This window comes from Xiphias gladius, chromosome 2 (assembly GCF_016859285.1).
Source record: "Xiphias gladius isolate SHS-SW01 ecotype Sanya breed wild chromosome 2, ASM1685928v1, whole genome shotgun sequence".
NCBI classification, from domain to species: domain Eukaryota; kingdom Metazoa; phylum Chordata; class Actinopteri; order Istiophoriformes; family Xiphiidae; genus Xiphias; species Xiphias gladius.
Genome location: NC_053401.1, coordinates 10,185,469 through 10,208,074, shown reverse-complemented (window position 1 = coordinate 10,208,074; position 22,606 = coordinate 10,185,469). Strand labels below are relative to the sequence as shown.

General features: G+C 41.9%; 2 protein-coding genes across 2 annotated transcripts in view; both read right to left on the bottom strand.

Annotated features, from left to right (window-relative positions):
* Positions 1 to 1,048: 1,048 nt before the first annotated feature.
* Positions 1,049 to 4,404, bottom strand: LOC120797145 (tripartite motif-containing protein 60-like). Its single transcript, XM_040140484.1, has 2 exons — positions 4,290 to 4,404; positions 1,049 to 3,124 (listed from the first exon to the last, which is right to left on the bottom strand). The coding sequence occupies exon 2, from the start codon at positions 3,120 to 3,122 to the stop codon at positions 1,272 to 1,274; it is 1,851 nt and encodes a 616-aa protein (XP_039996418.1). The 5' UTR covers positions 3,123 to 3,124; positions 4,290 to 4,404; the 3' UTR covers positions 1,049 to 1,271.
* A 2,347-nt stretch (positions 4,405 to 6,751) lies between these two features.
* The window catches only part of LOC120802359 (ninjurin-2-like), a 30,322-nt gene continuing 14,467 nt past the window's right edge, over positions 6,752 to 22,606 (bottom strand). The window contains exons 2-4 of the mRNA XM_040150092.1: positions 9,568 to 9,704; positions 9,051 to 9,130; positions 6,752 to 6,918 (exon numbers count right to left, since the gene is read on the bottom strand). Of these exons, the coding sequence (XP_040006026.1) occupies positions 6,752 to 6,918; positions 9,051 to 9,130; positions 9,568 to 9,704 (384 nt within the window). The remainder of the gene's footprint in view (positions 6,919 to 9,050; positions 9,131 to 9,567; positions 9,705 to 22,606) is intronic.

Below are 22,606 nucleotides of genomic sequence, written 5' to 3'. Positions count from 1 at the left end.
GAGACATGAGCAAGACACTTGACCTGGGGTGTCAAGACACTTGACCTGGGGTGTCAAGTGTCTTGCTGGGAACACAGAAAAATAAGATCTGGGAAGCCAATTTTTAAGAAATGCAGCTTTATTAAACAGAGTAATGCATATCAGTTGCACAATACATCATAGCAAACGCCTGGTTTTTAAGCTCATTTATTAGATATGTTTTGGCCAAGCATGAAAGGTGCATCTATTAGCATTCAAAAAAGGATACCATTTAAAAAAAAAAAAAAAAAAAAAAAAGTTGGAGGAAAGGTTTTCACATGCAGCAATCAAACCATAAAAATATGTCTATGTAAGTACAATGTACAACATTTTCAGCACACATATTACCTGCTCACAATTTTATGCTAAAATTCAAAGAAATAACTGATGAACTAGATTATTGATACTTAAGCATTGGATGAGAAAAAGGTGGATGTTTGGTGATGTCATCTGCAAAGCGGCCGCACCCCCACACACTATGTAAGCCAAGAGACTTATATTAAACTACATGTCAAACGCATTTCTGAAAGTGGCTATTAAATGGAATTGAGTTTCCATGATGCCACTGTGCATTCCTTGTCATTTCCACTTTGCTTCTTTCAGACACGGACCAGAATATTGGTTAAACGAAGGTGCCACCTTCTGGTCAAATGCAGGTATTGCAATATGTGACTGACCTACCTTGTGCCTTTCTTACCGCTTGGCAGTGAACCTCATCAACTGTAAAATAAGACATCTTTCCTGCTTTGGTTTGTTTAGTTTTCTCTCTCTCTCTCTCTCTCTCTCTCTCTCTCTCTATATATATATATATATATATATATATCTATATATATATCTATATATATCTATATATATATCTATATATCTATCTATATCTATATATATCTATCTATATCTATATATATCTATCTATATCTATATATATATATCTATCTATATATATATATATATATATATATATATATATATATATATATATATATATTATATATATATATATATATATATATATTAGACACACACAACATACATATATACACACACACAAATAACTTCTGCAGTCTCCAAGTTGTTCACAGATCTCTGTTGCAAAAAATATACAATTCTATATAATACAATAATTTGTATGCCCCATTACTAACAAACAGAGCAGATGTGTGAAATCTGAAATTTGAAACGAAATTTTAAAAAAAAGAAAAATCTTTCAGGAGAAGTTACACATTAATTTCCCTTGGTGTGCTGTATGTGGCACTTTAAGTTGCACGACCTACGGGAGTGATTACGAGTACGTTGTCAGGCTCCTCTCCAAAAATACCAAAAATAGGGTAAAGCTTTAGTCTGCCACTTAAGGGAGAGTCAGTCAGAGAATAGAGAAAAGCTTTTAGTGCTGGTGTGGTCTCAGTGAAGACACATCCTGTGTAAGAGTAGATCAGAGTCCTGGCGTCCACATCATAGAAGGAAATCTCTCCCTTCTCATAATCCCCAAACACACCAACTGTCTGGGGCCTTTGCCTCAGGCGCATAGGACCAGAGTTAATAGAATGAACAGAACTATGAGCAAAATCTTCCCTTTGGAAATGAATTCCACTAAATGACCAGCCATGTTCTGAAAGGTTGGGATTAAACTCATTTTTAATGGACTCTTTGACCACTCCCAGGAGCCAGCCTCTGCTCCCACTGACCCGAACCTCATAGTAGAACCTGCCTGAGGAAAAGGCCTCTTTCCCAAGGACGTAAGGCTGATATTCAAATCTTCTTCCGAATACATTTAATGAATTGAAAAACTGCTGCATTCGGCCTTGTTGAATTGTCAGTTGCTTCCCATCCTCAGACACCAAGAGTTTGGAATTGGCTGTGTAGGCGTCCAGAGTCACATCCACCGCATGGCACTGCTGGATCATCCTCAGCTCGTCCTCAGGCGGATTCCACACTTCTTTAATTAACTCATCTGTCACTAGTTTTTCCGCTGCATCAGGCTGTTTAGCACTCTCACAGCCATCAGACAACCTGACCCCATGAATAAGAACCTCCATCTCATTACTGAGGGTCTTTTCCATCTGGGCCACTGCTTTTTTAACCATTCCCACATAGCTCTGTTGACTGCTGTCAGGGAGATCTTGTGTAAATGGAGGGGTGGAGCAAGACAGAAGATGGAACGGGTCCTTGTTGTGTGAAGGGAAGTAGAGGGATGGCCAGTTCTGCAGGAGGTGGAAGTCATCCTCAGTTTGTAAGACTTGCTCTATTTTGGATCTTCTCCTCCTCAACTCATCTACTTCTTGCTTCAGTTGTGCTACGTGGTCTTCAGCCTTCTCCTTTGCTGCTTCCCTCTTCTCCTGGATCAACTCAATCAGGTTGACACGGCTTCTTTGCAGAGAGGCCACCAGAGCAGCGAAAATCTCATTGATGTCCTGTATCTCTTTCTCTGACTCTTTCCTGTTCTGTTCAACTGAGTATCTGATTTCCTTAATACTCCTCGTTTTAGTAACTTCTATCATTTTCATTTCTGACGTCACATTCTCCAGATGGGCTTTCCTCTCTCTGAACACATGCTCTAACGGGATGGCTTTGTGCGTCGCATGGTTGTCTTTCAAGCACATGAAACAAACACACGTCTGATCTGTGGGACAGAAGAGCTCGAACATCTTGTCGTGCCTCTTACACACCCTGTCCTCCAGGTTTGACACAGGGTCAATCAGCTTGTGCTTCTTAAGGGTTGGGACTCTCTGATGTGGCTCCAGGTGAGGCTGGCAGTATGAGGCCAAACATACCAGGCAAGTCTTCTGGGCTTTGAGCTTCAACCCATGGCAGACATCACAGGACACCTCCCCTGGTTTCGCAAGGACCTCATCTTCACTCCTCACCCTCATTTTTTTGAAATGCTCCACCATATCTCTGAACTCTGTGTTGACCTGAAGCTCTGGTCTATGGTGGAACTTCTCCTTACAGAGGGGGCACTGTGTCAGGTCACTGCTGGCCCAGTACCCTGTGATACAAGTCTTGCAGTAGTTATGTCCACATGGAGTAGAGACAGGCTCAGTGAACGCATCCAGACAGATAGAACACAGGAACTGTTCTTCACATGGGAGGCTGTTGACTGAGGCCATGTCTAGATAGGAGGAGAGGATTTGGTGATTACGATTTTCAATTTCAAACCCAGGTGGTCAGAGTCAGAGCATGGAGGCAACATGTGATTGTGCAGACGAGTGACACTTTGGAAATTATCAGTTATGGTTAAGACTTGCATTAAATGCTGCTGTAGATATGCTGTAGGTTGGATTCAATATGCAACACTTTACGCCAGAAGACCTTAACAAATTGTGTGCTGTTTGCAGTAATTTTCTGATTAGTTTTAAACCCTTATTGAACTACTGTTGGTCGTTTTAGTAAAAGCTAACTATAACTGATTTTTTTTTAAATGTATCTATTGTGGCATCCTTTGCCTTCATTGGATAGCTATCGGTAGAGAGTGAAAGAAAATGAGGGTGGAGAGAGATTAGGGATGACAAGAAAAACAAAGGTCCCGCCAGAGCACCCTTCTTAAAGTAACTACGAGTTATCTCCCGTCTCCAGTGTATTTCTCCTTGCAATGCAAACAAGTCAGATTAAGTCAAATTAAAAAGTCATGAATGTGGTCTGGGGGGAAGGCAGTGTGCCATTTTCATTCCCTACGTGTTGCTGTTTCTACGTGCACCAGGGCGTTGTGTCCTCAAACAACATTTGGACCACCCACATTAACACCATGGCGTCGAACTCGCCATTCACCGACGGTTACAGAGAGACCTTCCTGTGGAAAGGTCCCCCAACTTAGACGTCCGTAGTCGACTGGACTTCACTCGCAGTCGACGACGGCGCAGAACTTCAAGCGCGATGGTCTCCTGGGAGGGAGCCAGTGTCCCGGGGTCTACAGTATCGTCCGTCTGACGATAGGAGGCGAAAAGACTTTGGGCTACGGTTACAGTCACACTACCACTCCCAGTTTGATCGACTTGAAAGCCCCCCCCCCCCCCAGGAAACACGTTATATGCTTCTAATGCAAATATTTCAGGTAAAAATCGACTTGGAATTAGTCGCGAGTAAATCCGTGAGACAAGAACCGCTCGGGGAAGAACCCGCGGCAGTGGACCGCGGTGACCTCATCGTTTTCGCACGAAGTCTGCCGAATTATTTGGACCGGTGGTAGTTTGTCGAGATAATGGCGTAACCAACGGGGGGGGGGGTCGGGAAAACATCCTGGGATAAGATCAAAGATCAAAATAGCGGTGGAACTTTACCTGCAGCGATGGTTGTGTTGTCGTCCGTTTAGCTTTGGGGGAGTAGTTTCATTTCTTCAGAATGACACATGATATCTCCCTTTATCTGCCCCTCCTCTTCCCGGGAAAAAGTAATTAAAACTGACTTCTGCCATTTTTTTTTTGTGGACTACATATTTTACAGATATGTACAATTTAATTTTTGGACAGTTTCTTTGTTCTTGTGGCCTTTTATTTTATTTCATTTTACAGTTTTTTCTTTCTGTGATAAAAGTCCAGTATCGTGCCATAGAAATTCTGTTTATTACAAAAAAAAAAAAAAAAAAAAAATGCGTGCATTGCATGACAAGCGTCATTTCTGCATGGGGCATTGTAAATGATCATATTTCTGAAAAACCGTGGGCCTAGTTCTGAAATTAAACGGAGACGGTGCCTCTTGTGAGGCTGGAAAACTTCCAACAATGTCCTCACTTATATTACTGTTCGCTTCATATCTTCAGTGTCATGAAGTTTGTTTACAGATGATCTCAGAACCAACTCTTACTGCCTTTTCCTGCTCAGCTGGAGGGCTGCACATTTTCATAACCCCAGCCCATTCATAGTTGTTATGACCTTTTTTTCATATTTTAATGAAGATTATTTTTTTCTTTTCAATGTGGAAAATTAACGGAACCAAAATTAAACATCAGAAGGCAGACAAAATGCTGATTGATGGCATATATAGTAGAAAACTGAAATGCTTTACAGAATTGTATAGTGTGGTGAATACCTGGCCCCGCTTTTTCTTTATTTTCTGTAAAGTTAGCCAACATGGGGTCATCAGCACAGCATTAAAACGAATATAAAACAGTAAAGCAGATGAGCATGTTGGTCCGGAGCTTGACCTCTGACCTCACTGTGACGGGGCAAGAGACATTCTTCATATGAGTTAATAGAGTACCAAATATTTAGAATCATAAGAATGATTCACGCTTACTTGCGCTTCTGTTGTTGATTTGGTTTGCTGGTGTGAACAGTTGTTAGGTGGGGGCTGACGTTAGACGAGCACTGCGTCTGTGACCCTGACTTCTTTCACTAGATGGCCCCATTGGCTAACGAAAATGTGTAAAAGAGAAGGTCATAGAGCGCAGTAGAGGGGTCTTATTTTTCACACATTTTTATTTCGGTGCTTAGACCAACATTTAGAGAGAAAGGCGTCTTGTGTAGCTCCGCCAAGGTTAGAGTCCAGCACAGTGGAGAAAAGCATACATTGTGTAAGCTATGAAGTCATTTTTTAAAATAAAATATGCTAATATTAACATGTAAGTCATCAGCAGCTATGTTAAAAAAATGATGTGTGTATTGTTAAGTTACATATCAAAAGGTCCAAAATTAATGCAAAAAGTCCACTGAATGTATGTGTGCATGTTCTGAGCTATAGCGAGTGTGTGTGTGTGGTAGTGCAGTCTAAAGGTATGATAGCCAGCAGAAGTGTGTGTGTGTGTGTGTGTGTGTGTGTGTGTTTGTGTGTGTGTATCAGTGAATGCGCATCATAAGCCAAGGGAAGTATCCAGTGCGCTGCATGCCGAAGGTACTGATGAAGAAATTGAGGACCGTGGTGATGAAGACTATGACGGTCGTTACGTTGTTCAGGTAGTCCAGACGCTTCTGTAGAGCAGAGTTATTCAGGTCCCGGCGTCCTGTGACACACACCCACACACACACACACACACACACACACACACACAAACACACATACACACTATAGTTTCTTTAATTAGATCCACTTCTTATCCATACTAGTGTTACTTTGGATTCACTATTTTCACTCCAGCTGACCAGCCACAGTCACCAGTCCGCCAATCTTCAGCACAAACCACAATAAGCATAGCACAGGCTTCTGTTAAATCACTAGATTTATTGAGCTTTCCCAAGGACAATGTGTAGGTATGTATCTTATTTCTATTATCCTGGTATCTGTCTGAGATTGAATCTTAAAAAAAAATGTTTTTTTGTGAAACACGTTGAGAATAAATAATATAAGATATTAATGTTTACATCAAGTTGTGTCAATTTTTGCATTACTGACTACCAAACAAGATAGAAACACATGTCAAGCTTAAATTGTCTGAAAAATACATAATGAAACACACACACAATTTTAAAAATGAAAATTAAAGCATGTTATTGCAGCAAATAAAATAATGCATATTTAAATAAATGTTCAGTTGGTTAAAGTGAAGATCTTTAGTTGGATTATAGCCTGAAACCAGCACTTAAACAACACCTTTCAAAGCCTGAATAGTAAATGTGATGTGATGTTTGAACATATGGGACTTGTGTCTCTCAACTTTGTACAAACTGCAAGTGCCCAAACATTTTTAACTGAACTTTAACTCTGAATGAACAAGTGCACAAATGAAATGCTTGTGCAAAGAGTGTGTGGGTGTGTGCATGCTCGCGGCGGTGTGTAAACGTGTTTGTGAGCTCTGTGTCAGCACGGGTCAGAAGTGGAGTCGAGCCAGCAGCCAGCGGAAGAAGCCAGTCCTCTTGGATCCGAAGAAGCTGATGAAGAAGTTAATCACCGTGGTGACGAAGATGAGGCCCGTAGCAACATTGTTCAGGTAGTCGAGTCGTTTCTGATTGGACACCACGTTCAGGTCTCTGCGGGCTACGATACACACAAACACACACACACACACAAACACACACAGACACACATATTTCAAACGTTTCAAACATACCCACCAACACACGCACAAACAGTTGATACATGCATACCCACGTGCACAAACACACATGTAATGCACACACAAGTAAGCCATTCAAACACACAATAACGCACCCATGCAACAACAAATTCACACACAGCTCAGTCACGCACCCTCCAGCCTCTGTCTAGTACTTGTGACATTTTGAACGGACTCATAATGACAACGTTGCCGGTTGATTTGTATTAAATGAATTCCACGTGAGAAATCGAATCCCCTCCCGCAACTAATGTAATGTAATGCTGACTTTGGATAACACAGACTTTGGACACGCTGAGAGGATCCTGTAGACTCTTGTACGGTTTGTTTGGTGACGGCAAAGGTGGACGAGTTTTAGATGCTGCACATGTAAAGGCGTTGCAAGGACATGAGCGGAAGCCAACGGATGCAAACTTTCTCTGGGCAGTGCAAAGGTGACGTGACGCGCCTGCGATTACTGCAGACAAAAGTCGGAGGAAAGTCGAAGGTTTTCACATGCACTTGAATACGAGTTGACTTTTCATGGACTTAACATCTAGGGGCTGATAGAATGTCAGCGTGTTAAAGGAGTAGTTCAAAATTTTGTAAATAAGCTTATCCCTTTCGTTCTTGAGAGTTAGACAGGAAGTCAGCAACCAGTTAGCTTAGCCTAGCACAGAAAAGCGGGAAACTCACCAGGCTAGGAGTTTCCCCCTGTTTCCAGTCTTTGTGCTAAGCACGGCTAACCAGCTGCCGGCTGTAGCTTCATATTCACCATACAGACTTTCCCGGGTATCTGTCTTTTCATCTAGCTCTGGCCAAGAAAGTGAATAAGCATATATGTGCAAAATTTGAAACTCTTCCCCTTCAGGTGCTCCAGTAATAAAATGTACACACATTTCACACTGCCAGCCTGGGTGCGTGTATGTTCACAAGTGTGTCACTTTAATGAGCGGCGTTCTGTTCAGCAACTGTTTTTGAATGGATAACGATCAAAGCTGCCCCATGTGGGAATTTCGCATAAAAATCCTACACGGAGCAACTTCAGCCATGCACGTGGAGTGTGTCTCATAGGATGAATCGCTGAAACAGCCATCGCAGCAGGCAGCTGCGCTGTGTGCCGAAGGCGGCTCTGATGATGTTGATGATGAGGGTGAGGAAGATGATGCCGGTGATGAGATTGTTCAGGAAGTTTAACCACCGCTGACAAGAGGGGAGAAGGGTCAGCTCAAAACGCGCTACACACACACACACACACACACACACACACACACGTGGATGATGCATACGTACATTACACACACGGACAACAAGAGCACGTGCACACACACAGAAACATGCAGACACACACACACACACACACACACACACACACACACAGACACACATCTAGTTGGTCTCTTCGCCCAGTCCATTCATACTGAATAAAATTAAATAGAGATATCGAAGTACAGTAACACTGTAGCAGATTAGTATAGTAAGTAGAGAAATAAGTCACACTCCTATGATTGTGTGTGTGTGTGTGTGTGTGTATAGAGAGACAGTCCGGTCCCATGAGTCGGAATCTTTCCCTACTTTCCAAAAAAACCTCTGAATATTGCAATCATTCCCTACGCCAGAGAGTCAGAAATGCATCCTGGCAAAGAGGCCGGTGCGCTCCATCCCAAAGACAGAGATGAAGGTGTTGGTCACGAAGATGAGGAAGATGAGGATGGTTGTCATGTTGTTCAGGCTGTCCAGGCGCTTCTGGTTGGCCTCTTCGCTGACGTCTCGCCGGGCTGCAACACACATGTACACACACATACCAAAAATAACGACAAAACAATAACAAGATACTACACGAAAGGCGCAAGAGAAATATTCCATTTTTATTAACTTCCATCGTCTTTTCGTGGTTGGTTCGGTGGCTTGGAGAGTTTGTACCTAAAGTGACTGGTTTTCAACCTGCACTGCCCGTATTTTCATAACAAATAAATGTGTCAGTGAATTAGTATGTTAATATGCTCGGCTAAAAACATGGAGGGTGGATTTCTCACAGCATGTCTTTTAAGCAGACTAATTTTGTCATGCTCACCGATGATGATGATCAGGACCCCAGCCACTATCTGCAGGGCCAGGGAGAAGGAAATGAGCGTCAGAACAGCGACATAGTACCTGAGGATACAAAAGAAAACATCATGCCATAGACTGCATTCAGTAAAGATTTTTCAAGGCAGCAGGAAACGTGGCCATTCACGAGCCAAATGGCCCTTGAAAACCGAAAAACACACTAAAATCATTCGAAAACTGCAGAGCGTAAAGTTGCAGAGAATGTTGGTTCATTCATTTTCATTTCCTCCTTGACAAAGCTATTTGTACTTTTGTTGTAGAACTGTGAAATTGTTCTTTAAATATTCATTTAACAGCTTTGTCTTCTTCCTGATCTCTTTTTGCCTGTCTCTCTCATTCTCTCTCTCTCTCTCTCTCTCTCACACACACACACACACACACACACACACACACACACACCTACACACACACACACACACACACACACACACACACACACACACACACACACACACACACACACACACACAGACATACTGTACCTGTATCCGGCTCCCTGTTCGATGACGGTCTTCATGTGTGTGATGTTGGCCAGGAACAGAGCGATGTCCAACATGCCCTCAGCTGCTGTCTTCTTTGTGGCATACAGGTTCATGTTCAGGTTAGAGGTTGACCCTCCCTGAGAAAGAGCGAGAGAGAGAGATTTCAGATTTCAAGTGGTCCTTCCCATCCTTTGCGCCCATGCCGTAAGCTTTTACCCCCAGCACTAAAGACAAGTGTCATGCCTGCCTCTGTATTTAGAACTGCAATCATGTCTTTTAAAGTCATCGATTAATTGTCTTGTTTTGTTCTTTTCAGTGGTGAGTGGGGATGCCGAAGATAATTTTCCTCAGTGTGGACAGCAAGGTTTGTAACCCTGCAACCTCAATACACCATACAGTCACCTTTACCAAGCACCCAATCTGAACCCAGATCTGAATCCAGCGTGCCAAACTATGGATGTAGCACCCCATCAGTACACAAACAATACTGTATACACTCCCTGTTATTCAACATCAGACTTACTGGAATTAACAAACAGCAAAAAACATATTTAACCATAGATGTGTAGAAGCAAACCCAAGCATTCAACATTACCAGTGGGTGATTCTTTTCTCCTTTTTTAGAAAATGTCTTTTGTTATTCGATTTTATCCTGAGATAATGACATGTCAAGATAATTCACTCATGATCCGGGGATAACGGATGAAATACAATTATTGCCACCGCAGCTGTTCCATAGGCTTCTACAGTATACCAACCCCGGTCCCCTGCTCTCCCTTTGGAGTGCCATCTGTCCTCTAAGAAAACCCCTAGATGTCAAATGTGAGACAGAAACAGTGAAAAAAGAGGAGGAAATGAGTGGAAGAGAAACAGGGATGAGGGGGAAAAAGTTGTAAGGGAAAAGGGTGGGAGGTTGCAAGCAGTGATGTTCATGTCATCTACTCAGTACAGAAAAAAAAAAAGGTGCACCGCCTGTCTCCAAGTCACTCTGCTAAAGTCAGATGAAATGGACCAGAAGAGGGCAGCAAAGACCATGGATACCACTACAGGATGCTGCCAGAGAAATCATAACTTATGTAACATGATGAAGCGTCTTAAGTTTTATATTTATTCTAAAAAAAATCCATTTGCACAGATTTTGTTCCTAAAACTACATCCAAGCCACAACCGTGATTATTGAGAAAGTTTAGATATTAAATTCATCTTACTGTGATCTATCAAAAGATAAATCTAACTCTTGTCATTGCTTCAGAAACAAGCACTGCATACGCCATTGTAACTGTCTTTTTTTTTTTTTTGCAGCTTTTGCAATTGCCAGAAAGGAGGTGGTGGTGGTGGTGGTGGCGGTAGGTTTTTGTGTGTGTGGGTGTGTGTGTGTGCAGAGAGAAAGAAACGTTAAACATTATTACAAAACAACTCTATGTATGACGCTATGCACATATCAGGAACAGAAATGTATAAAATATTCTTATTGTCTCACTATAGTGGATGGACTGCAGGGGCACACATGGGGTTTCTTAACACTGGGCTACAGATTAAAGGGTTCTGTCCACAAATGGATCATTTTACTCCGGGCTGTGTCTGTGTCGTTTTAAGCAGTGCAGTCTGGTTTTTCTTTAGACTGCACCGGCACAGAGATGTGTTTAAGGAAGACATAGATTATATATAGAAAGTCAGTCATGCGCCCACTAGGGACACATTGTACTTTATGACCTCACTGTGCTGTAACGTGCTTTACAGTTCTAATAAAACAAAACAACAATGCCATTCGTGTACTGTACGGTAATTGTTCAACACTGCAGCCTGTTTTTGTGTGTGCTGCCTCTGTGTTTGTGTGTAAGTCCTATGTGCTGGTTTGTCTGCTGCTTCACGCTCAATAAAAGGAAATTTCTGCATCGTGTTTTCGATATGCACAATTAGATAACCTTAATCTATAACAAGCAGTCGTAAAATCAAGTGAACTTTGCCAGTTTCTGGCTTTGGGTGTTCTGAACAAAACAGACTTTCAGAAGTAGAACCCTAAAACTACCTGTGAATGAGTATGTTATGATTTCTAGAGCGACAAAAAAGGATGATTTCTGAAGGCATTTACTCTTTACTTGTGTAGTTGTACACCAAAATAGCCTAAACAATGCTTTCGTGTCAGATCAGCCAAAATGCATAAATGCTAGAACGGTTATTGTGATGGTGATGGACGGTTTTGCCGTTTTACCATGGTACTCGAAATTACCTTCGTACTGGTCATGGTGCAAATTATGTTGCATGGTAATGACCCACCCATAAACACTGTGCCATGACTTTTCTGTCGCTTTGCAAAAAACGTAAAAAAAAAAGAAAAAGACAAATTCAAAAAGTAACATGTTTGGGAGATCTTTATCACTTCTTTAAAGCCAATTTGCATAGAAACATAACCATTTCCACCCTCACGGCTTTGGCGCCCTCCAGTGGTGGTCTCAGATATATACTGCACAAGAAATATAGACTGCACCACTTTTCACTGGAATTGCGTCATTTACATTGTCTACAAACAAAACTTAAGCCATCGCAATGATATGAAACATGGATGGGTAATTGAATTGCATCCAAACTCCTCCTAACCCCCTGCATCTTTCTGATGGGGACTGTCCTAAGGCCTAGGCCTGTCCCGCTAGCAGCCACAGTAATTATAACAGGAGTAGAGGAGGAAGTAAAGTGATGTTGTTATAGAGCGACAAAGTCAGTGTAGGGAGGAGGTGGGCTTGGATGGATATTGATATTTCCCTAAACCGTCCTTTTTATGTCGTTTTGTGCCTCAACCTAACCACACCTTAAACATAGAACTACAACGTCCTGAAACTGATTTCATTTTCAACACCGATATGTAACAGTTCTGGAAGGCAGAGACAAACGAAGTTGTCCTGCCAGTAGTGGGGGGGGTCAGATCAGAAAACGCTTCTCTGTTTCGTTCCAGGGGGCGAGGACAAACCACGCATGTGGCCGTTTAATTCGGAAGACGTGTTCTGATGGCAGAAAACAAGTAGGATTTCAACCTCTCTCTCAAGCTCCCTTCTTTTGTTCTTGACACAACTTCTGTCGATTTTCATGTGAAAAATGGAGTGCAAAACTGTGAATTAATGAGGAGAGAAGATTCAACCCGTGTTGCCCGAGCGTGTGACGGCAAGGAGGTGTTTTCCGAGCCGGCAGAAACAATTCTGCCTTCGACACGACACAAGTGTTCAGATGACACTTCGCACAAACGAGGTCATTTGAAGCTTCTTGAACCCTTTATAGTCTGGCAACGCTTACTCTTTCAAATATCTAGGAAGTCCACCAGTGGTGATATCTAGTAGCACCACAAAACTACTGTACAGCTCCGCCAGAGTGTTTACATCCACTTCCCTCTTGGCCAGGAGCACTGGCACGCCTCCTCCTGCGTGAAGACAGCGAGTTGGCAGGTGCAGTTTGGTAACAAATAGCTTTCACTGACAGTGTTCATATGAGGTCTGTGGCTTATCATAACTGGGCCATGATTTCTGGAATAAGATGTTGACTCTGACATTTTCTAATGTAGGCTTTGGACTCTCAAAGTGCCACAAACCAAAACCAAAATCTGCGCCTTGTAGTTCATGCAAATGTTTACCAATCTCCGGGTGTAATTAGAAATCTGAGCAATCCTCTTTCTGTGACCAACAATAAACCTGTTCTGATGCCATCAAGCTGGTACACGTGATATAATTTTGTGCTGGAAAACTTCATTTCATCCCCCATAGAGCCTATATAAGAGTATAATTTGATCCAGACTGTGTTAATCCCAAAGAAAGTATGAAGCAATTCCAAGAAATGCATGACTTTCAAAACACTCTGAATGCATGTACCATGGCCTCTTGTACAGTGGGGTCCAAAAGTCTGGGACCAATGGTTTGAGACTTTTGGACCCCACTGTATGTTTTTTTTTTGAGTGTGTGCGGGAGAAACAGAGAGAGGAACTGGGTAGGAAAAAGAGAGAAGGAGGGTGAAAAGAGGGAGAAAGACAGAGAGGGATATGAAGAAGTGATGAAAAAAAGACACGGTCAGATATAAAGACACAGGGAGAGAGCGGGAGAAAAATTATGTATATATACTGGCCCGTTTCAGTCCTTTCTCCTCTGGGGACTCATGTGGTCACACTTTATCAACATCAGCCCTGCGAATGCTGCCAAAACACACACACACACACACACACACACACACACACACACACACACACACACACACACACACACACACACATAAACACACGCACCCGCACACCCACACACACACACACCACAATCAAAACATTGGAATGGCCTACATACAATTTTACTGTCCATGTGGGTTCAATTAGTGTAATGTCTCCCTAAATGTACCGACTGTGCTTTTATTGCACTTAATCTGGACCTTTTTTTTTTTGATGTATTCAAATATGTTGATAAATTATTATTTTACCCTTTGGTTCACCAGACAGGTAGGGGAGCCATGGATCCTTATTTACAGCAGCAGTCTGGAGAAGCGTATGCAGGAGTTCAGCTGGGTTACACACATTTACCCTCAGAAGCTGTGAATTACAACCAGTTGGCCACAGGGCAGCTCCATCATGAATGTCCACGATTGATGGCTCGGCTCAACAGCACGGAATAATATTTCCTGCTCATTTTCTTACCTTGTCTGTGAATTGACATCGGTAAAAAGCGCTTTTTTTCTAAACCTTCGAGAAACTGCCTTCCCTACTGAGGATCAGTCGGATAGCTAAAGCACATTAGTTTCTCAATATTGTATTTTAAAAGAATGGATGTTGTCCAGTCATGGTCGCCAAGACATTTGCAAGTTAACTTTTTTTGGTGGACAGATACTTAGCAGCAGGCTTTAAAACTACCATAAAAATGTATTTTCATTCATTCCCTCTAAAAAAAAAGGATCCAGCTGTTAAGTATTGTTATGTCTCTTAACTCAAAGGCAGTAACGTATGCCAAGGTGTTCCTGGGAGATGAAAAAATCCCTGCACTTAGTCAAAAATATCCACATAGAAGAAAAGAGGAATTGAGAATGAAACAGTAGCGTGCAGGTATCATTTTGGCTGCCCAGCAACAGTCTACAGAGATATTTGTTTGCATGGTAATATTCTCAGCTGAACACAGTTAGCTATGATTAGAAAAGACCTAAGGCTAAAAAGGATTCAAATATAAAATGATCTATGACACGAGCCTTCCAAGGAAACCAGTTTCCCTTTTTATTTTTTATAAGAAATGCATATGTAGGATTCTTAATCATATTGTGGTCAACCTCATAAAGTTTAAACTTTGGTTCCCCTAAGGAATATATATATAAAAAAACCAAACAAACAAACAAACAAAAAAACACTTTTCACTCTTGAGAGGTATCAAAATCTACATTCTGGAATCAGATTAAGCCATTACCCTACTAATGTGCTGTTAAATGCTTAATGCTTACGTAAATATTACAAATATCACACACTTTTCACTAGTCTCTACCAGTTTAATATATTTAATGTATTTAACATGTACAGACTCCATTGGTTCTGCAGTTTAAGTTGACTATACTGTGCCATAGACTGTACTATGGCACAGCAGTGCTTTGAGCTAAATGTCCTCGATGAAAATACTGATGTTTATCATGTTCTCCATCTTAGTTTACATTGTTAGTAACATTTGCTAATTAACAGTGTGATTTGTTGTGCCGGTATCTTGTGATAAATGGAAATAGTATTGGACAAATTTACTTGATGATGGCACTAGAGCAAAAGTCAAGGAATGACCAGAGTTATTACAATTCATTCTTTCTGGAAAATGAATGTCTGTACAACATTTAATGGAGAACCATTAAATAGTTTTAGGTATATTTCACTAAAAGTCAAAGATGTCAAACTCCTGGTGGCACTAAAGGAAAAAGTCAGGGGATCTCCAAAGTCTTTAGGATACATCCTCAGGGGACCATGAATATCTGTAAAAAGTTTCACGACAATCGATCTAAGAACTGCTGAGATATTTAAGTCTGGACCAAAGTGGTGAACTAACTAACAGACCAGCCTTTCCATCCCTAGACCCAAGCTGCTAGCTTGGGTGAATACACGGTAACAATGTCCTGAGTCAGGCCGCTGGTAGAAAATATTATTAAAAATAATAATATTTAAAGCTCCCTACACAGTACTGAGCTGAGTAAATTAAATGCACCTCTCTACACAGAGGTTATCTTTTTGCCAGCTGGTTTTTTGTGGATGTATGGTATTTATATAGTAAACTCTTCCCAGAAATCCAGACTCGTTGTAAAACTCCCATTCCTGAAATTCACTGATCCACACTTCATGGTATACATATTTGTGGCAAGAATATACACAAATATATACTTGCAAAACTGCACGAGTACACTTCTGACTCACACACACACACACACACACACACACACACACACACAACCACGCACACTAGACCACATGGGAGGCCCCCCTCGATCTCACAGGAAGTGCTACTCCCCTGGACTCCTATTGGCTGCTATGATAACCAATGGGAAGGGAAGCCCAACTAGGAGTGGAGCTCTGGTCTTCTTTTGGTATCTTATTTTAACTGCCTGTCTCTCCATCGCTCTGTCTGGCTGTCTCAGCGCTGGCCTATTTGACCCGTTTTTTTAAATTTATTTTTATCTGCATTTTTCCACAGCTGTCTCTGCCTGAAGGCATCGTCTTTCTGTTTGGTTTTTACGTAACATCCATATAGTGTGAGGGAGCAGGAAGAAAGCAGAAAATCAGATGAAGAGAAACAGATAGTGACACAAAGAACAAGAGTCAGCATGAATGGAGGAAGAGAAGCGGTGACAAAGAGGTGAATTGTGTTTTCTCTTGCTGGCTCACGGGCAGCAGAGCAGTGAGTGCAGTTAGTACTGACTCGAATGATTTTGGCTGTAAACACGCTTCCGTTTTTGCCAAAAACTAAGAGAGAAAACTTTTCATATGAAGCTTCTCATCTCAGTAACTAAGATTGACGGTTTGTTTTAAAGTTCCCATATTGTGAAAATGGGTTTTGATTGTGTTTTACGTTTTTTTTTTTTTTTTAAACTTGGCGGTTTTAACAAAAGCTGTGCCAATATGAAGTTGCTCAGCACTGTGGCTGCTGTCGGGGTGGAAAGAGGCGTGCTGATCGGCGCAGAGCTGGGTGAGCAGTATGTAAGTGTGAATGTGGCTGTACATGATCCACATTTTGCGTCTTACCAATCCTGCAGCCATGTTTACCGTCGCCTCCTGCCAAATCTGATCCCAGGCCACCTCGTGAGTTTATCTGCGCTTAGCCAATCAAAGCGTTTTTTGATGAACAGTGGGCGCTTACTTCCGCCTGGCAGCAAAATCTCACCATGTGGGGCTGGGACGGAAAGAGGCCCTCGGAAAAGCTGGTGAAAACTATATTTTTGTTAACACAATACAGAAGTGTTTACTAGACACACATGAATGGTACAGATATAACTATATGTGTTAAAATATAGGACCTTTAAATGCATAATGTCCATTTACCAACGATTTTCAAATTTTCAGGGCTAACAGTGAAAAGCTTTTTCACTTTCAAGGCTGAAAACATCAGCTAGGAATCAATTGAGCACTGAGTTCTTTGAAACATATCTTCTTGACATTCTCTGTTTGTTTGTGTTGGGGGACACGGTCAACACGTGAAATGCTGCGTTTCCGGCTATTTGTTTGTCTGTATATGTGTGTGTTGATGATGGGCAGGGGTGGTGGGCATGTCAGTGAATAGACTTATTATGTTTAGGAACAAAACAAAAAAAAAAAAGAAAAAAGGACGACATTCAGCGCATGCACACAATCACACACAAACTGAGTTAGAGCCGAAGACTTATTAGGTGAACTCCGACATGGAAAGAATCAAGGCGGAGGCTGTTATCGACACAAACACACACACACACACACACACACACATCCAGTTTCTGTCCCCCTTTCTCACTCACACACATGCAGTAGGTTCACAACTTATGAGCAAGTGACCCTTGACCTTCGCCCCATGACCAACTAGCCTCCCTCTGACTGGCCTGTAATTAGCAAAAAACTGGAGTGAGAAAACAATCTTGAAAAGGTGTAAAATGTGTGTTTTTATGAATTCAAGCCCACGAGGATGTTGCTGGCCTTTACAATATGTTTGGAAATATACTTCCTTGGGTACGGTGCTAATGAGTAAATAGGCAAGATCACACAGCTGGTCCATTACTGTGACTCTCCCCTACAAACCTGTTCCCTGCTGTGTCCTTTATGTCACGCCTGAGTGAATGCACATGTCCTTTTAACTCACCGGATCCAACCCCTTCATCCTTTTTCATGCTTCCCTTCTTGCTGTTTTCTCCTCTCTCCCTCAATATTTACAATCACATACATCGATTCTGGCTTCTTGTGTCCACTTACTACATTTTACTGTAATAGACAGGCAGAAAAAATATTGGCTTAGTGAAAATCATAGTTCCTACTCTATTCCAAAATTTTTCTTCAGAGGGTGCTCTATTTAGTTCCAGATTGTATCTTCAAAAAAATTATTAATGTCATATTGATACTGCGATTTAAACTAAGTGTTAATTTCTGCTTCCAGTTGATTCTGGTTCTTATCTTTACCTGCTTCATTTTTCTTTCTGCTATTTCCTACCTTCTGTTTTTGTCGTTCATCTGCTGATTCTCCTCTCAACCTCCCCTGCCTCTCTGTGATGTTCAAAGCGTCATCCTCCTATTCTCCGACAGAGGACGAGCTGCTACAGGATGGACACCTTGCTGATTGCTGTCCGTGCGCACACTTTGTGAGACGCAATTTAAGTTTTTGACCTTGAGAGTGAGGACATTTTTGAACGGTGAGGACATTGTGTCAGATCCTCCAAAATGGGGACTGGTCTTTTGCCTGTGGTTTCATACAAAATACTCTCACACAGGAATACAGTGTGGGTACGTATTAGTGAAAATCAGCAACCCACTCAACCTCACAGATATTTGACCTTTGGTCCCACACCCTCAACGCTGAGACACTGGCCCACACACAGACCCACACACAGTGCCACAGCGACACCCACAAGCACAGAATGAGAAGACTTTGAGCTAAGATTTACCATGACACATACAGAAACAGAGGAAAGGTATACACATAATGTGTGTATGTAGTGGGAGGCCAACACAAGAGAGCACAGAAGAGGACTCCCTGGCAACCAAAGCACTGTAATCTAACTGCTACGTTTGACCACAGGAGTGTGCATTTGTGCATTTGGACTTCCATCTGCCATCTGGGAGTAGAAAGAGTGGCGGTGATCTAATATCAGTTGACTCGCTGCATTCCTGACCATAATCACACAGTGTGATAGAGTTTCCCATATCAGTGACTCAGCCAGCTGCTCCCGCCCGGCCCCGCAGAGCATCCTAAGGAAGCCTTACAAAGGCTCTCATTTCCAACTGACAGGATTTTACAAACCTAATATTAGAAAAGGGGTTTATTCCTATATTTCCATACTGATGGTCGAAATAAATTAAAATGAGGACTTGTGATTTATCACAGACAGGAGTTTCAGAAAAATCATGGTTTCTCTTTTCAAGTATTTAAAGGTTGATTCTAGTTTGTTACAACCTTAGTCTCTATCACAAATCCAAAATACAGGCTAGATGAATGCACAAAGTGTGACATCTTCAACATCACCACAATTATGTAGAGGATTAATGCAGGATTTATGCGGCATAAATGTATGAGGCAAACCTCAACTATGGCTACAAGTGAATGTCAGTAGACCAGCATGTGTGTGTGTGTGTGTGTGTGTGTGTGTGTGTGTGTGTGTGTGTGTGTGTGTGTGCGTGTGCGTGTGCGTGTGCGTGTGCGCGTGTGTGAATGAGAGTCCATAAACACCTGGTTCTGCTCTGACGTCAAGCCATGTTACAAGAATCTGTTGCATAAAAGGTTGACGTATGTTGCGTACTGTTATAACATCCTCTAGAATGGTAAATACCCTTGAGGAAATGTGTGCCAGATGTGTGTGTGTGTGTGTGTGTGTGCACTTATGTGTTTGTCCCAGAATCTGTGTGTTGCCAGGTGGGTATGGGTTGTGTGTCACATGCCAGTAGTGTGTGCACCCCAGTGTTTGTTCTTAAACACTCTACACGCTCTTATGGCAACATCACAAACACACACGTAAACAGAAATGTTCTCAGTGTTCCTAAACAGCTTTCTCTGAAGTGGTGACTTCAGTTGAGTCCGGCGATGACAAGCAGGAATGATAGGTATGTACAGCCAGAGCTACATTAGCTCATTGCTTCATAGCACATTTAAATCTCTTGAACGTAGAGCTCAGTCAGACTTGTGTCAAGGAGACCTCTTATGGGGCTCATTTTAATGACAGAAGATTTACACCAATTGCTTCAATGTACGGCCTTGTACTGCAGCTTTTCTTCATGCTTGATTTTCACAGCCGCGTGCGAAAACTTCCCATTCTTCCAACAAAAACACGTGTGCTGTAGCATGCAGTATCGCCACATGTTACGGTACTGCACTTTACACACACAGCAAAGGATTTGTTCTGTAGCTCGGCTTAGCAAAACACGCCGCGTCGGCTTCACGGATGCATCAGAGCTCGCTCGTCAATTCATTCGATCATACTCTGCATTTTCTTATCTTCATAGAGTTGCTCACACAAGTTTTTCTAATTAAATTTATGTCTGAAAAAAAGTCCATGAAAAGAAGCACACTTTGACACATCTACAGTAGAACTCACGTGTCAAACAAGTCTGAGGCCAGTGTGATTTTCACGAAGTTCACACACATACACAAGTGATTCTGTGTTCAAAGGGTCAAATGCCATCTCTGTCTTCTAGCATCTGATCCAGTGTGAAATTAGAAAAAGGGAATGGGAATGGTCAAGTCAAGCCAGTTTTTAATTCAATGTACATAGCCCAAATTCAAAACTCGCCACAAATTAAAAAATAAAAAATAAAAAATAAAAATTTTGATGTGAAGAAACCTCAGGAAGAGAAACAGGAGAGGCACTGTTGCTCTTTTATCATTTATTGTTCTTCTTATCTACTCCCAGAGATGCAGTAAAGAAGCACACACACACACACACACACACACACACACACACACACACACACACACACACACACACACACACACACACACACACACACACACACACACACACACACAGCAAAACATACGTCCTGTAATTACTAGAGGAAGTACATATGTACTTCACACAATGGCATGTAAAAAGTACCCTGTCCCCTCCAGCATGATATGTGGAGTCGTAAAAATATACTAGTCATTGTTGAGTGTTTGCTTGAAGTTTTTATTACAGGGCGGGCATGTTTGCGAAGCGGACAAACTGAGTCTTTGTGAGAATGAAGATGGCAGCAGTAGCTGGAATTCCTTGTTTTTCTTTTTTTGGTGTCTAATCTGTGATAACATTAACATATGCACTCTGTGAACCAGAGCATCACAAATACTGGAAAGCGTTTTTTTTATTCTTGAAAACTTATGCCAATCATTTTTTCAGTAATCAGCAAGACCTGATAACAATGTCACAATGTTGTCATCAAGCTGGTAAATTGCTTGCCAACATCTTTCAGGAGGTGACAGGTCAACAGGGAGGTGCTCAGGGACCCTTCAGGGGTGTAGATGTTTGCTTCTATGGGGTCTGGTTTCAGAGTTTCCATTTGAAGAAATGCTGCCTCTAAACGCTGTGCCACCCCACTTTCTGCAGCGCACGGGTCATTTCAGAGTGAAATGCTCCATGAAATAATGGTTGGACTGTTAGGTAGTTAAACATTTCGCTGAAAAGAAATGCTCGGAATATTCTCAAAAACAGCCTACAGTTCTGGTGAAACTCTTGTGAAAGTTTACCAGTGGATTCTACCATAGAGATCAAACGGTGATACTAACATGAAAATGTACATAGCAGTAAGGTTGAACGTGCAGCTGAATCTGTTTTTTTGTTGTTGTGCAACTGAACAGTTGAAGGAAACATAACCTTCTGTCCACCTTAGAGAGGATGTGAGATGTTTGATTGTTTAATTGGTCATCTGACACACCACGTCTCACTATTAGGTAAGCCTATTTCATGATCCACATTTAAACAAAAAGCACCGCTCTTTATTTACACACACAGACTCACAGAAGACGACGCAATTTATATTACTCACTTTAGAACCAACAACAGAGGGAGACAGAACGAGAGAAGGAGTGGTGTGAGCACGAGAAAACAAAACAGAAGAAGGGAAAAAGAGGGAAGAGAGCTAGGTGTGATGGGTCATATGCAAAAACTAAAAAAAAACATTTAAGGCCCCCAAACTTTGCACAGTATAATGTAAAATACTGTCTTAATGTGGTGTGTAAGGACAGACATGTTGTCCACCGTAGGTCTGCAAGCCTGAAAGAAATTTAAATTGTACTCATAGATAGATTTACGTACTGTCTTTCCGATGCGGTCGGAGAATCAACCAGGTTGCAGCCGGCCTTGGAGCAGGTTATGCTCATGTGATATTTTGTGGGAATAAAATTAGCTTTCCACCCTCTGTCTGCAACCTCTCTCCAACTATCCAACTATTTCCATCTCAAGCTGAGAAAATAAGTACGGCATTTGTCTGAAAACAGCAACCACTGGGAATTCTGAGTGCCCCTGACTTGCCATGGCACAACATGCATCGAGAAGAAAACCCCTGTTTTATCCTACGGTTAACACATCCACTGACATACCACTCCTGATATCGGATAACCATTAATCCACTCAAAAGTCCGGCGTGCCTTTGCATATGCGTGCGCACAGTCTGTGTGTGCCTGTGGCATACCTTGAGCAGGAGCAACAAACTCGTTAAACTGCTCAGTCCTATGAGTCACCTGAGCCCTAGAGCGGAGCAACAACCACTGTGATTACACAACCAGTCCCAACAGTGGTGTAACTCTATTTCATTGAGCCAAAAAGTCACAAGGATCAAAAAAAGTGATTTGCAGTCACACTGCGGTGCCTGTGTCCGAAACAAACAAGACTAGAAAAGTGTGGGCGGGGTACACTA